General features: G+C 55.9%; 1 protein-coding gene and 1 long non-coding RNA gene across 2 annotated transcripts in view; one reads left to right on the top strand and one right to left on the bottom strand.

Annotated features, from left to right (window-relative positions):
* Window positions 1-788: 788 nt before the first annotated feature.
* Window positions 789-10,925, top strand: Tob2 (transducer of ERBB2, 2; the record flags this gene model as incomplete). The annotated part of the gene is given in 2 exon segments (XM_005379348.2): window positions 789-963; window positions 8,309-10,925. A coding segment is annotated over 1 exon segment (1,011 nt). The 3' UTR covers window positions 9,390-10,925.
* A 3,754-nt stretch (window positions 10,926-14,679) lies between these two features.
* LOC102018076 overlaps window positions 14,680-15,367 on the bottom strand; it is a 5,000-nt gene continuing 4,312 nt past the window's right edge. Inside the window, exon 2 of the long non-coding RNA XR_260115.1 lies at window positions 14,680-15,248. This is a non-coding gene — a long non-coding RNA (uncharacterized LOC102018076). The remainder of the gene's footprint in view (window positions 15,249-15,367) is intronic.

The following is a 15,367-nucleotide window of genomic DNA, read 5'->3' as shown; positions in this document are numbered from 1 at the left end:
CGTCGTGTTCCACTTCCCTGACCCGAGAGGAGACCCTAACTGGGGCGATGCGGTCGCCGCGGGGACAGTCGAACCCCCTGAGTCGGAAGGACATCTGCACCGAGGTGGCCTGGGCGAGGGACCGGTGTCGTCGGTGCCCAGGCAGGCGTAGGGCTGAAAAGTCGGCGGGGCGAACTAGGGGGGCCGGAGGATGCGGGCCCTCCCCGCGACATCCCCTCATCCGGCGCAGCCCCTGGGAGCGCCCACCGTGTCCCTGCCCTCGCGGAGCTCATGTCCACCTGGGGAAGCACCTTACAACGTGAGCGCGAGTTCAGACAGTGGCTGAGAACCTGAAGACAAATACGGCGCAGTGGCGCTGGGATAGGGAGGGGAAGGAGAATGGCCTTGGAGGGAGGTGGCAGGCGATCGTTTGGGGAACCGCACCCTTGAGCTCGAGAGGGTAGTCCGGCCCCTAACCCTATCCCTCGCCGGGCCCCAAGCTCTGCGCCGGGCACCCAGGGGTTAAGCTCGGCCGGCCGGGAAGTAGTCCCGGCTGCGCGCCCGGCCCCGCCCCGGCAGGGCGGAGGGACGCATCACGCAGGGGTGGGGAAGCCGGATCCGTGCGCAGGGTTGCTAAGGGTGAAACTTTTCATTGACTTTGCTCACTTCGAGCCGGGGCGCGGGGACGTGCGGGTTTCCCTCGGAGGTCAGCCAGTGGCTCGGGCGACGCGGGGGCCAGAAGAGCAGCACCGCTCGCCGGCCACGAACCCGCCCGCCCTCCGTCCCCCGCCGCCGAGCCGACCTCCGAGCGGAAAGAACATTGAGGGTCATAGCCACCGTTCCCTCCTCGCCCCCAAACCTCAAGGAAAAGAAGAACACAGCGGCCCCGGCCTCGCGGAGCCCGGGAAGACAGGGAAAGCGACCCCCGCCCCGCGCTCAGGACCACCGTGGCAGGAGAAGCGGCCCCGCCGTGGCGGAGATCGAGTGAGTGCGGGGGATGCGGGCGCGGGGCCCGCCGACACCCCCGGCCCGCCCGCCTTCCCCACCCCGCTCCACGGCTGCTCTCGGCTGGGGGGGCACTCCACGTCGCTGTCGCCCCCTCCCTCGCCAGGCCAGCGTTGTCCTCTCCCGGCCCGCTTTCCCTCTAGACTCCCCTTTCTCCTGTGCTTCTCCCTGATTCCGGGGTACCCACGGCTCCTCCTCTCCCAGTTCCAACAGTGGCCCCTGCTGGGTGGGGTGCATTTCTCCCCTTGCCTCCATTTCCAGCTCTTCGTATTCCAAATATGCGCTAGGTTTTCCTTGCTCTCCAAAGGAACATAACTCGCACCACCGTTAAATAAATTAGAGGAAGGAAGGGGATCCGAGCCTTGTTTTTTGCTGCTTTTCCCGTGAGCGGGGAAGGGGAAGTGGTGATTATTAGTATTTCTGGCCGTATCGAGCCTCAGGGATGGAGTTAGACACCGTTTTTTTGGCGATGGGACCGATTTGTGGAGATTGGCTTTGGGCTCCTGAGCCACAATTCATTCCAGTTTGAGCTCTTTATCCCCTTCTGTGCTTTAAGGGGAAGCTGGGCAGAGGGGGAAGTCCCGCAGAACCTTGCCAGGGAGTGGATTTTGCTTGATCTCGGTGGGGTGCCTGGGAGTGAGGACCGGGCTCCTGAACTCCTCCACCTGTCCGGAGGTTGGGCTGTGGCCTTGACCAGGAGGGAAAGGAGGGAGCAAACAGAGGGGCAGCCTGCAGGCCCTCCGCTCCCCCTGAGCCACCAGCACCCACACTTTGGGCTTCAATTTAGGGACCATTAGACAGGGTCTCAGGTGCCTGCTTAGGGTCTGACCTAGCTTTTTCTCGCTTTACCCACCCTACTCTGGGAATGGGTTCTCATCTTCGGTCTCCCTGTAGAAAAACAGCCCTCTTGCATTCTCGGGCGCCTGCCCCCATCCTCCTCTTAGCGTTGGGAAAGCAGCTTGTGTGGGAGGAAGGATTAGGGAGGTTTAGCACCCTGTAGGGGAGCTTTGCGGAGGATATGGTAAATCTGGTGGTAGGGTAGGCCTAGCAGTGCGAGGCGACTCACACAATGAATTTTAAGTATTAGAAGATGTTGTTCAGGTTTCTTTCTTTCTTTTTTTCTTGAGACAAGGTTTTGATGTAGTTCTGACTGGCCTTGAACTCACTGTCTAGCCCAAGCTGGCCTCGAACTTATGGTGATCCTCCTGCCTCAGCCTCCCCAGTGCTGGGATTACAGGCGTGCACCATCATGCCTGGCTCTTCAGGTTTCTGGTGTACAGTTTTTCCTTTCCTGCTCAGGAACATTTTCCTCATCCGCCCAGGTCTGGTTACTCAGACTTGGATTAGAAGTGGGGTGAGGTTTGGGCCCTCCTGGCGTCAGGCCTTCTAATTGTCCTGCAGGCGCCTCCCCACAGCTTAAGTGGGAATTTCTTTGGCCAAGAGGACCAAAGAACGAGGTCTAATTCCTGCCTTTCCTTTCCTGGCTGTGGGGGTGCTGGAGCCAAGCCCATTGGGCATTAAATGAAAAAGGCTCCTTTCTCTCTGGATCCGCCGTCCCTACAGCAACGCCAGACGGCGACTGTCCAGTCCAGCCATGGAATTTAGATCAAGAGGCAGGGTTGGCGGCGGAGTCGGGGGATGTGGCCTTATCTATCCCAGTCTACACCCTTCATGGGGCGGGGGGTCGAGGGGCGCTCCTTAGAGGCAGATCCCTAATTCAGTGGTCTTGGGAGAATGTGAAGAGAAAGGGCAGAAAGTTGAGCCCCTTGTAAAGCCTGGACTCGGACGCGGTGGGGCGAAGCACTATGGCGAGGAGGCCTAGTGGCTAGATTGGCACGAAATATCTTAGGCGATGGGAGGGGGTGCCGTCCGCCCCAGCGCGCATGTGCTTCGGAAACTTTTCCTTGGCTCCCGACCCCGGCCCAGTCCCCCTGCCGGGCATGCGCGATCAGCGGGCGGCCTCGCGGGGCGCGCCGGGAAGTGTGGTGTGCGCAGAAGTAGGTCACGCGCCGGCGCGCGAGGGGCTCGAGGATGGGGCTCCCAGGGTGCTGAGCGCGCGCCCTCCGGCTGCGCGCGGGGAGAGGCCGAGCCCGAAGCGCTCGGGCCTGGAGACAGCCCTGGGGGTCAGGCCCCTGAGTAGCTTGCGTGGGCTGTGTTTGAGGGATGTAATACGAGACGGGCGGGGTGCAGACACCTCAAGTCCTGGAGGCCATTCAACCCACATTTTCCCTACACCCTCTCTCCACCTGGGACCGCGGAGTGGGGCAAGGTCTTTCAGCCTGGGCGACGGCTTGCATTACTGCTTGCATTACTGCTTCCCGGGGCAGCAGCTCCGCCGCCGAACTGTAGCACCTACCCCCTCGCACTCTCTTGCCCCTGTCCCTTGCCCCACACTCCTTTATTTGATCTTTTTTTGTTTTGTTTTGGTCTTTTGGGGGACAGGGTCTCACTATGCAGTTCAAGCTGGCCTTGAGCTCACCTAGTAGCCCAGGCTGGTCTCGAACTTGCAAGGATCCTCCTGCCTCAGCCTTCCGAGTGCTGGGATTACAGGGGTGCGCCACCACGCCCAGCTATTTGTATCCAAGTACATGCTTGAGTACTTGACTGTGGGATGATTTGGATGCTAAGGGTTGGAGGTGCCCGGATACCTGTATAGCTTTGGGGCCAGATTCCTTCACCCTCGTCCCCCTCACTCAGGGAATCAAACCCAGAGCCTTGTGCATGCTGGACAAGTGCCCTACTGCTGAGCTACTCCCCCGATCTTTTCCTCTCCCTTTCTAAAACAAAACTGTCTTTTTTTTTTTTTTTTTTCCTTCTTAAAAACTTGGCCTGGCACTCTCATCAGTAGCTCTTTCTAGAATGTGCACTGACTGAGGCCTCCTCCCAGCCTCACGCCTCCTCCTCTTTCTCTTAAGCATTTAACTCTTTGAAATAAAAGTCAGCACCAGGGTTGTGAATCCAGGTTTAACTTTGTGGCCAGATGTAAACAAGCGAAGGTGGATAAGGTTCTTAATGAGACTGGAAAACATTTATATCTGCAACTTTTTAATACATTGACAAACAGGGGGGTTTCCCTCCCCCATCCGCCTTAGCTACCTGTGCTGGACTTCGGTTGGAAAAGATCTTGAGTCTTCCGCAGCTGCTTCACGAATCTTACTCGTTTGTTTTGTTGAAGGATGATTCTTTTTTTTTTTAGGATGATTATCTCTAAGCTTTCTAATCTTACACTTCCGTAAATATTTTATATAGGAACTCTAGAGTGTGTCTATAGCTTTCTAATGAATTAACAAACTCATCCAAATGGTCACTCCTGTCTTTAGCTGAAGACAAGACAGCACCAGTGCTTTAATCTTCTGCCCCATAAGCTTCTTGAAGTCAAAATTAGACCCTGAGCTGACAGAGCAGAAAATCTCATTCTGGTCGTCGGGCATTTTTGTAAGGTTCCACCCCACAGCCATCTGGCCTGGCCTGTCCTCCAGTTGAAGAGCCGAAGGTGGCATTACATGCTTCCTTACTTGTGCAGCACCATCTCTGAGGTATAAATTGGTGTGCAGCTGTAGTTGCTTATGCTGCAGAAAATGGCTCACTGGGCAGGGCTGATGACAGTGCTTCTATTGTATTTTGGGGCGGGAGGCTTATTTCCCAATGACTTTGGCCTACATTTAAAAATGCTTGCATTTTGAGGCTGAACTGTTCCGGGGCTGTAACTTGGAAGGTAATTATACAGCAGAGTTTAAGGAGGCTTAGGAAGGTGTAGAAGCCATCTGGTCTAGGCTGAATACCAAGAGGCCACCTGGTACCTTGGGAGAAGTGTCTTTTGTTGATTTCAAATCTGATTTACTTTTCAAAATCTCTTTGGGTTTTTTTGTTTGTTTTTGGGGTTTTTTTGTATGTATATGTGTCTTTTTGAGACAGGGTCGCACTATGTAGTTCAGGCTGGGCTTGAACTCAGTTTGTAGCTCAGGCTGACCTCGAACTCACAACAGTCCTCCTGCCTCAGCCTCCCGAGTGCTGGGCTTACAGGCATGTGCCACCACACCTGGCTCAAAATCTCTTTGAAGACACCCTTGGCCGTGGATATAGCTCAGTGGTATAGCACCTGCCTGGCAAATGCAAGGTCCTGAGTTCGATTTCCAGTACCAAAAAAGAAAACAGCATCTTTTTTTGTTTGTTTGTTTTTGTTTTTTTCTGGTACCGAGAATCGAACTCACGACCTTGCGCTTGCCAGGCAGGCGCTATGCGGCAGAGCTAAATCCCCAGCCCCCGAAAACAGCAACTTTAACAACGTGTCCATCTTGGGCAACTGATGCCAACTTCACAGTTTTTCAGTCTCCTCTCTGTTGGACACCTCTAGTAAACCAGAGTGATTCTTCCAAACCTTTCTTAAGCTGGGCACCAGTCCCATCTATTGGGGAGGCTGAGGCAGGAGGACTGCTTGAGCCCAGGAGTTTGAGGCTAGCCTAGGCAACAGAGTGAGACCTTGACTCTAAATAAACGAATGAATGAATGAAAGAAGGAAAGAAGAAAGAAAGAAAGAAAGAAAGAAAGAAAGAAAGAAAGAAAGAAAAGAAAGGAAAGAAAGAAAGAAAGAAAGAGAGGAAGGAAGGAAGAAAGAAAGAGAGAGAGAGAGAGAGAGAAAAGAAAGGAAAGAAAGGAAGAAAGAAAGGAAGAAAGAGAGAAAGAGAGAGAGAGAGGAGAGAGAGAGAGAGAGATAGAAAGAAAGAGAGAAAGAGAGAGAGAAAGAAAGAGAGAGAGAGAAAGAAAGAAAGAGAGAGAGAGAGAAAGAAAGAAAGAAAGAGAGAGAGAGAAAGAAAGAAAGAAAGAGAGAGAGAGAGAGAAAAGGAAGGAAGGAAGGAAGGAAGGAAGGGAGGGAGGGAGGGAGGAAGGAAGGAAAGAAGGAAGGAAGGAAGGAAGGAAGGAAGAGTCCATTCTTGGGAGGAGTCCTGCTGTCCGGTATGCCAGCCTTCCATTCCGTGATGAACCCAGTCCTCATAAACAGCCCTTTATTCTTTTACTGTTCTTCTTTTTAAACCTAAAAGGACCTTGGAGCTGGGGTGTCTGACTGTGAGTAGATAGATGTCTGAAGAGACATGCAGACCAAGTGTGTGGGAGGCTGGAACAGGAGTAGGCAGGTTTCCCGAATGCTGAGCCTCCAGTGGCCAGCACAGGAGACGGACGTGGGCGCTGCGGCCACCTTCGTAACGCCCCCCCCACCCCCCCGTGGCCTCAGATCTGGAATGAGGCTCAGACCCCATCAAGCCACTGACCTTTGCTGCTCCAGATGGACCCATGTGTCTTCCCAGACGCATTCACTCCAGAAACTCATCTTCCTGAGGATTTAGTCCTAAAAGTGCCCTTGGGCTGGGGCCTGAGAGTTACAGGGAAAGGCACTGGGCCAGGTCCCCAGTCCTCCAGTTTGTACCTGAATCCTTACTGCTCCTTCCTGGGACTGCAGGGGTTGTGTCACACCTAGCTCGAGCCTGTCACAGGCCCGAAGGTGCCCTTGCCGGGTCCCGGCTCCCTCTCATTTCCGCGCTGAGCTCAGCAGTAGCACAGCCATCCCTGTGACTGCCTGAGACACATCCTCACCCTACCCCTCTCAGAGGGGCCCTTTCTAGCTCAGGGTCTCCCCGAGCATGAATCCAGGAGCCCCCCTTTTGGGGAACATTAGATTAGGTTCCCTGGCGCTCGAGACCTCACAGATCGTCTTCCCGAAACCTGAGGCTGGCCCAGGCCACTGCCTAAGCCTCTCCACCCTCAGGGGCGTCTGGCTTGGAGAATCCCAAAATATCCAGCCTTGTTTACCTTGGCTGCCTCCTCCAGGGATCTCCGAACACTTGATAAATCTGACCCTGTGCCGAGACAGGTGGGCAGACTGTCCCTGAGAGACCGAGTGGTGATGGGTCCCCAGCTGCCAGCTGGAGGGTGATGGAAATTCCCTCTCTGCTGTCTCTCTCCCTGCTCTGTGTGTGTATATTGGGAGAGGTAATGGGGGCTGAACACAGGGTTTTTGCACTGAGCCCCTAGACCTTTTTTAAATTTTGAGACAGGGTCTTGCTAAATCACTTAAGTTGCCCAGGGTGACCTCAAACCTGAGATCCTCCTGCTTCAGCCTCCCAGAAGGTTGAGATGACAGGTGCTCACCACCACACCCAGGTCTCAAGTGCTGCTCTTTATACTGCTTCCAGGCCCTGCTTTCCCTTGCAGTGGTCCCCTCAGTGGCCCATGTCTCTGGCTGTGACAGGATCTTCCCTGGACCATACTCTTGTCCCCATTCTTGGAGCTCTCTGGGTGGCTCTGGTCACGCTGTGGAGTCAGAAAGGCAGTTTGCAAACCCAGACTGAGCCTGAGCATATGCAGCTGCAGGGCTCAGGAGGACGGATGGGTGGGAGTGGTGTCCCAGCCCCGGTGAAAAGCTGCCAGCGCTCCTTCCTGTGTGGTGACCTGTATCCCCTGCCATGGAAGGGGACAGCTGAAGATTTTACATTTCCAGCTTGGGCTGGCACAGTTTCACCGAGACAGCAAGAAATGCCCACCCCTTCTCTGGCTGAATAAGAGCTCTGGGGTTGTGCAGGTAGTGGTGGTGGTGGGGTTATATTGTGGCCCTCAAACTGGTGGAAAACACGGCACCCTGATTTCTTTAGAATTACCTTTAAATCACAGCTGTTTGCTAAGTACAGGAGTTTATAGCAAGGCAGTTTATCCCCTTGGAATTTGTGATACCGTTACATTACTGATGAGGAGACAGAGGCTCGGAAGGAAGTCACTTAACCACAGCCTAGTGCAGCAGAAATGGCCTCTGAGTCTGAGTGACCCCAAGCTGGTGTGCTTTTGCTTTTCCTGTTTTGTTTTTGGTGATACTGGGGTTGAACCCAGGGGGTCTCCATGCTAGCAAGCACTTTACCACTGCCCTACAGCCCTAGCCTCCCTTTTTATTTTATTTTTTTTACTTTATAAAAAATTTTTTGGTCTTTTTGAGACAGGGTCTCTCTATGCAGTTCAGGCTGGCCTTGAACTCACTTTGTAGCCCAGGCTGGTCTCAAACTCAGTGATCCACCTGCCTCAGCCTCCCCAATTCTGGGATTACAAGCGTGTGCCACCACACCCAGTCATATTTTTACTTTGAAATAGGGTCTCACTGAGTTCTCCAGTCTGGCCTCAGCTTGTGATCTTCCTGCTTCAGCCTTCTGAGTAGCTGGGGTCTGGGGCATGTGCCACCACGCCCAGCCCAAATCAGTGCTCTCTGTCCTTCCCCATTGGTTTATGCCACCTTTTTTCCTGCATATCTGCTCACGGGCCCCTCTCCTCCTTTCTCATTTCCCAGAACCATCCAGAGCCCGACGCTGCCCACCGTGTGTCTCCTGCCCCGCCCTGACTCTGCCTCTGAAAGGACCATGCAGCTGGAGATCAAAGTGGCCCTGAACTTCATTATCTCCTACTTATACAACAAGCTGCCCCGGCGGCGCGCAGACCTGTTTGGGGAGGAGCTGGAGCGGCTGTTGAAAAAGAAATATGAAGGCCACTGGTACCCTGACAGGCCGCTGAAGGGCTCTGGCTTCCGCTGCGTCCACATCGGGGAGGTGGTGGACCCCGTGGTGGAGCTGGCTGCCAGGCGGAGCGGCCTGGCGGTGGAGGACGTGCGGGCCAACGTGCCCGAGGAGCTGAGCGTGTGGATCGACCCTTTCGAGGTGTCCTACCAGATCGGCGAGAAGGGGACGGTGAAAGTGCTCTACCTGGACGACAGCGAGGGCGGCGGCGCCCCAGAGCTGGACAAGGAGATCAAGAGCAGCTTCAACCCCGACGCCCAGGTGTTCGTGCCCATCGGCAGCCAGGGCAGCTCCCTGTCCAGCTCCCCGTCGCCGCCCTTCGGCCAGTCGCCCAGCCCGACCTTCATCCCCCGCTCCGCACAGCCCCTCACCTTCACCACCGCCTCCTTTGCTGCCACCAAATTTGGCTCCACCAAGATGAAGAAGGGCGGCGGGGCGTCTAGCGGGGGCACCGTGGGCAGCAGCGGGCCGGGGGGCCAGCAGCCGCCTCCGCAGCCGCCGCGCATGGCCCGCTCGCCCACCAGCAGCCTGCTGAAGCACAAGGGCCTGTCGCTGTCCATGCACTCCCTGAACTTCGTCCCCGCCAGCCCCGCGCCGCAGTCCCAGCTCTCGCCCAACGCCAAGGAGTTCGTGTACAACGGCGGCGGCTCGCCCGGCCTCTTCTTCGAGGGGGCGGAGGGCCAGGGCGGCGGGGCCGGCACCTGTAACAGCGGCAGCTTCGACGTGGCCCAGGTCTTCGGAGGCAGCACCAACAGCCTCTTCCTGGAGAAGACGCCCTTCGTGGAGGGCCTCAGCTACAACCTGAACGCCATGCAGTACCCCAGCCAGCCCTTCCAGCCCGTGGTGCTGGCCAACTGACCGCGCGGGGCCGGGAGCGCCCCAGGCCACCGGGGGAGAGCGGGAAGCAGCGGCCGAGGGGCGAGGGGAAGGTACCGGAGAGACGGCCGCCTCCTCGCTCTCACGTCCGCACACAGGATCCAGCGCAGGCTCGGCGGGGGAGGGCTCCCGGAGTGCGGAGTCATTCAGCTCGCCCTGACTGTCTTCCTGCCTGCCTCTGATTTATTTGGTTGGTTTGGATTTTATATTTCTTTTTTTTTTTTCCTTTTTTTTTTACATGTAGTTTTCTATAGAGCATCTTGAATTAGTGGCTTCTTGTGCTAAGAATGGTCCAGATGTGAATTGCTGCTCCTTGCTCCCTCCCTCCCTCCCTCCTTCACACTCCGTTCAGGGTCGTGTGTCCAAGCTCACAGGGAAGGAAGAGCTGCAGCTGGCGCTGGCTCTCCCCGCGCAGGGAGAGGCTGGCCCGTGTCACTGCCTCTGTCACCAGTTACCCTCTCGCTCAAAGCCATCCAACCTCAGCAGGGCGCCTTGGCCCTGCCCCGATAGCTCCGACCCCAGCCCCACTCCCTCTCAGGCTGGGCCACCGACTCCCTCCCCCTAGAGCTGTGACTGACGCAGGGAGGTTAGCACTGTGTTTAGTTGAGCTACTTTGATCTCTGCCCTCTGTCCCTGTCCTGCCATCCCCTCCTGCCCTGCACCGTCCTCACGGCCCAGGAAACCCAGCCACCCTTTCTCACTCACGCAGCCCCGTCCTCTCTGGGCCTGAGGTTGTGGGAAGGGAGGCGGGTGAGCGTGTGTATATTTGTGTGTGCGTGTGCGTGCGTGTGTGTGTGTGTGTGTGTGTGCGCGTGCGTGCATGGCTTACTGTCCTGTTCTAAAGGATCGCGAGCCGTGTGACACTTCCCGTCTGCCGTCAGGGTGTGATTCCAGGTTGCAGCAAGTGCTTATTTGTGTTCCGGGTTGGGATGGGCCGGGCGGAAGATCAGTCCTTTCCTAGGGCAGGGCCTGTGGCGGGCGACACTGTGGCTGTGCCTAGGACACTCCCCAGGGAAAGCACGGCAGGAGCTGGTTTCCAGACTGCAGGGGGATCTACACTTTCGTTTCTGACCAAAAAAAAGTTCTGAAGGGCAAAGGATATAGCCAAGCCTTGGACGCCTAGAGGTCCCTGGATTTCCCAGCCCTGTCCTGCGCCCCGCCTGGCGTGAGCCCCTCACCGGGCCCCCTGAGGGCGTGGGGCTGGGGCTGGTGCCGGGGGCATCCCGGGCCTTGAGTGGAGACACTCTGGGCTTCTGGCCGTGGGGGTCACTTGAGTGTGTGTGCGCCCTGCCCGCGAGCTGCTTGTTCCTCTCTCGCCCTCAGTCAAGCGGGCGCCTGCCGCTGAGAGGCGGGTTTTCCCTGGCAGGCTGGGCGGGGCAGCCAGTGCCCTTGGAGCCTTCAGGCTTCAGGAAGGCGCTCACCGTGGCGCCCCTGCAGAAGCGGAGCTTTCTTCAGCCCGGGCTGCTTCCTTGCCCCACGATGCTTTGGCCGGTGGGGTGCTTGGCATCAGGGCGCCGTCTCCAGAAAGCACCCAAGCCCCTGGCACCCCACCCTGCGCCATCTTCCCAGGGGCCCCAAGCAGGCACTGTGGCAGCAGTGTGGCAGACACTGCCAGCCTCCTCCCCCTGCGCCGAGCACCGGCTCTACCTCCCCCAGGGGCGAAGCCCGGGCCTAGTCCAGCACCGTCTGCTCTGCTGCACCGGCCGCCCCCGCGCCCCCCTCAGCCCCGACCGAGGCCACGGGCCCAGGCAGAACACCTGTCTCCGAGAAAGACTGGGTCTGCCTTGGCCCCTGCAGCCGCTCCGCACGAGGGAGCCGCCGCCGCAGCACGTCAGGGACGGGAGACCGGCCCGAGGTGTCTTCGGAAACCCGAAGAAAAATGTGTTCAGGAACGCGACCCCGGCCTGGGCTTCAGGCCCAGCTCAGCCTCGTCTCAAATCTAGGCATTTTTGCTTCAATTTTATTTTTTTTAAGAAAATAAAAACCTGCACTAATTTACCTGGTTTCGTAGGAAAACTTTTTTTTATTTTTTACATTTTTTGGTGTCTGTTTGTATTGAATAATTTGCTACATTTGTAAAATGTAAGAGGTATATATAATATATGTATATTTCTAACGTAAGAAACGTAATTTTTTTCTTTTCAAGAGTTTTTTCTTAAAAAGAGGAGAGAAACCAATATTTTTTCAGGAAAAAACAAACTTTAAAAAAAAGAATAAAACCTTTTTCTCCCCTTTCCCCACCCTATCGCTCTACCCCTCTTTCCCAGGAACAAGTGGAGGTGGGTTATCTTGTAAGGACGGTACTGTCAGCCCGGAATGGTGTCTTCTTCTCAACGCGGTGACTCTAGATTCTCTAGTCTTTTCCCTGGGGACGGGAAGGGGGCGCGGAGGCAGGCGTGGAGAGGGGCCAGGGGAGCAGAGTAACCACCTTTTTTCTTTAGTGAAGGAGGAATACAATCAAGCATTTTGTATTCAGAATGTTGTGCAATATTTTGGAATGGAACATTGGTGTGTTTAGAGATTTAGTTTAAAAACAAAACAAAAAAGATTGATCAAATCTGTACAGTTTATATTGTTCCAGATTTTTTTAAGTTTGTATTAAAAGCATGATATATAATAGCCCTCTGCTTGCTCCTAGTTCTGTTTCTGGGGTCCCCTTCGGGATGGGGAAGACCAGGGCGGCCCAGGCCCCATAGGCCTCAGGAGACACGCGGCGACCCTCCCGGTGACTGAGCCTGGGTGGGCAGAATGGACCTGGTAGCTCTTCAGTGCCACAGCGCTGTCCTTTGCACACTGGAACCGGGCTCCATAAGGGGCCGATTTCCTTGATATCAGCTACCACGTCCCTCGCCATCAGTGCCACCCAAGGCCCTGGGCTGAGCTGGGCCCGGGTACTTGAAGGTATTTGTGGAATCTTAGTGAGCCCTCGGAGCACCTTGACACAGAGGGATCACCTCCATCTCACAGCTGAGAAATGGGCTTGCATTAGATTAGCTGCCTAAACTCAGAACCAGTGTGCGGTGAGGCTGTGGGTCTAACTAGCGTCTGGTGCTGTTTACTCAGTCCTGCAGTTCAGAGTACAGTGTCGTGAAAACAAGTCACAGTGCCCACCTGTCAGACTCCTTAACAAATACTTGATACAGCCGGGCATGGTGGTGTACGCCTGTTATCCCAGCACTCGGGAGGCTGAGGCAGGAGGATCATTGCGAGTTCGAGACCAGCCTGAGCTACAAAGTGAGCTCAAGGCCAGTCCGAACTCCATAACGAGACCCTGTCTCCAAAAAAAAAAAAACTTGATACAGCTGTGATAATTGCCGTGGAGGAGCAACACCTCCAAACTGGCAGAGGCGAGAAGCAGGGCTGATGGGGCATCCATGGACCAACACCAATTCCTACCCCAACGTGGGAGCTAGGAGCCCTCGGGCCCAATGTGGGCCTCTAGACCCGGTCCTAGGAGAGCCAATATCCAGGCCTCAGAGCCTCTCGAGGACAGCGAGACCCTTGGCCTGGACTCAAGGCCACTTCAGTCTCACCCTCTGTCCCAACGCAAGAGGCCCAGCCTGTCCCGTGTCTGCCCAGGCTCCCCACTGGCCCCACAGCCAGGGAGGGGCGGCTCCTCACCACATGTTACCATAGACCCAAGTCCTGACACAGCTCTGCCACCGCCTCCTGCTCCCACTCATTGTCACACAGACCTGAAGGAGCAGGTGACACTTATCTTCCACACAGCTGATTCTCTTTTATGTTCAGGCCTCCATGTCTTCTCCAAGTGTACCTGGCTCTGAAGAGGGGGAGCAGGAGGCCCCAAGGGTCTAGGGGCTACCTGCGGCCTCTGCCCTATAGGAGGAGAAGAAAGAATCTTCTGGTAGGCTTAGAGTTCCTTGCCGCAGCACCTCTTCCTGTCCCATCTCCAAAAAGTTCTCACACGCTTTGGGATGTGGGGTGAGATGGGGTCTCACTATGTAGACCAAGCTGATCTTGAACTCATTAGATAGCCCAGGCTGGCCACAAACTCGAATCCTCCTGCCTCAGCCTCCCAAGTGCTGGGAATACAAGGGAGCACCACCACAACCTGCTCATTTATGTTCTTGACAAACCATCGCCCGGGAAGCAGGTTGGAAAGTAGCGTCAGGACAGTTCTGCGCTAGGGGCCTGGGCGGTCCCCAGATCGGAGACAGCTTCCTGGAGGAGGAGGGGAGAGGCAAGGCAATGTCCCTTCCCAGGGAGCCTGGGGGCCATGCAAGAGAGAGGAGCATCTCAAAAGCGCAGCTTCCGGGGCTGGGATGGAGGCGCACACCCGTGATCCCAGCACTCTGGGAGGCTAAGGCGGGAGGATTGCCTGAGTTCAAGGCCAGCCTGAACTACATAGCAAGACAACCCTCCCCCTTTATTTTTTTCAACCAAAAGAAAAAGAGTAAAACAGCACAGCTTCCAATACCACCCAGCCACTTCTCAGCTGGGGGATCTTGAGCAAATCACCTCACTGCCCCGGGACCTGAGTTCCTGTCCCTCTAAAACAGGGCGAATGAATTATACCTCCTTGCGAAAATAAAATAATAATGAGTGGAAAGTGCTGCGCGTACAAGTTGGCCTGAAATAAATAAGTAAACGGCAAGTAGCCTTCTCATCATGATGGTCATTATTGTCCAACCCGTTGGGGCTGGGGATTTAGCTCAGCGGCAAAGCGCCTGCCTGGCAAGCGCAAGGTCGTGAGTCTGATTCCCGGTACCGGAAGAAAAACGAAAAACAAAAACAACAACAACAACAAAAATTATTGTCCAACCCCAATGCCAGCAACCAGCCCGGCCCAGCAGCTTCCCGGCTCCCAGGCCGAACCCCAAGCCCGCCTGCACCAGGACCAGGCGGGGTGGAAAAGGAAATCAAGGCAGACAGAGTCTGCACCGCCTCTTGCTGGCGTCCGCCTGCCAGGAAACGCCATGGCCCTCCCCTCCAGGGCCCCAGCCTTCTGCTTTGGGAAGGGACGGGCCCTCCACGTGTGTCTCTGAAACCACTGGGAGCTTTTCCCTGGAGAGGGAGAGGCAAACTCTGCGGTGGGAGTCAGCGCCCCTAGGCCCAGGGATCCCACTGTCTCCCCAAGAACAAGCCCAGGATGCAGGGGCGCCTGCCCCCCTCTTCCTGGGCCTGGCCAGCCAGACTGGCCAAGTCCTGCCCAGCCATGGCCTTTGGACAGGCTGCGCCCAGACTGGAAGTCCCCAAGGCCCTGCTGTCCCCGTGGAGAACTTCACTGCCAGTGAGAGAAGCAGGCTCCAGGTCATGGAAGCTGCTAATTTACTGTGTAACCTTGAACCTCTCTCTGCATCTGTCCCCTGTGTACAATGAGGACAGGGATGGCAGGGCTGTCCAACGAGGCCATGCAGCTGCTCCGCAGGCCAGCACTTCTTCCTGCCCCGGGAAGAAGCCGAGGAGGACCCTGCAGGGTGGCAACTTTCCCGGAGAGAAGGGGATTGAAATGACAGACAGGCTGGCCCTGCTGGATTCCCTCAAGGCACAAGAGCCTCCTCAGACTCCTGCAGGGCTATGGCAGGCAAAGAAGTCTGAGTCGGCTGGAGAAGAGGCCTGGCCAGGTGGCCTAGACATCCGGGTCCTCTTCAGCTTCCCTTCGTCTCCTCTGTTCCACGGTCCATACTCAGCATTCAACACAGAGTCCAGGGACCAGGGCGCAGCTGTCAGCAGCGGTTTGCCCCAGTGCATGCGGCCCCGGCCTCCATCCCCGCCACAAGGGAAAAAATAAAGCAGCACACAGCCCCCCATAGATGCTGACACAGTTCTAAACAGTCCCCACTCTCCGATGTAAGATTCTGTTGACCAAATGGGAAGAAACTGTCCACAAGGAAAGAGAAATTGGGATGGGGGAAAGGAGAAGAGAAAGAAGGGAAAAGAAAAAAAAAAGAATTTAAAAATATATATAAAATATATATGTACATACACAATTATATATA

Source organism: Chinchilla lanigera, unplaced genomic scaffold (genome assembly GCF_000276665.1).
Source record: "Chinchilla lanigera isolate Chin_1 unplaced genomic scaffold, ChiLan1.0 scaffold00012, whole genome shotgun sequence".
Classification (NCBI taxonomy): Eukaryota; Metazoa; Chordata; class Mammalia; order Rodentia; family Chinchillidae; genus Chinchilla; species Chinchilla lanigera.
This window is presented reverse-complemented; position numbering and strand designations above follow the sequence as displayed.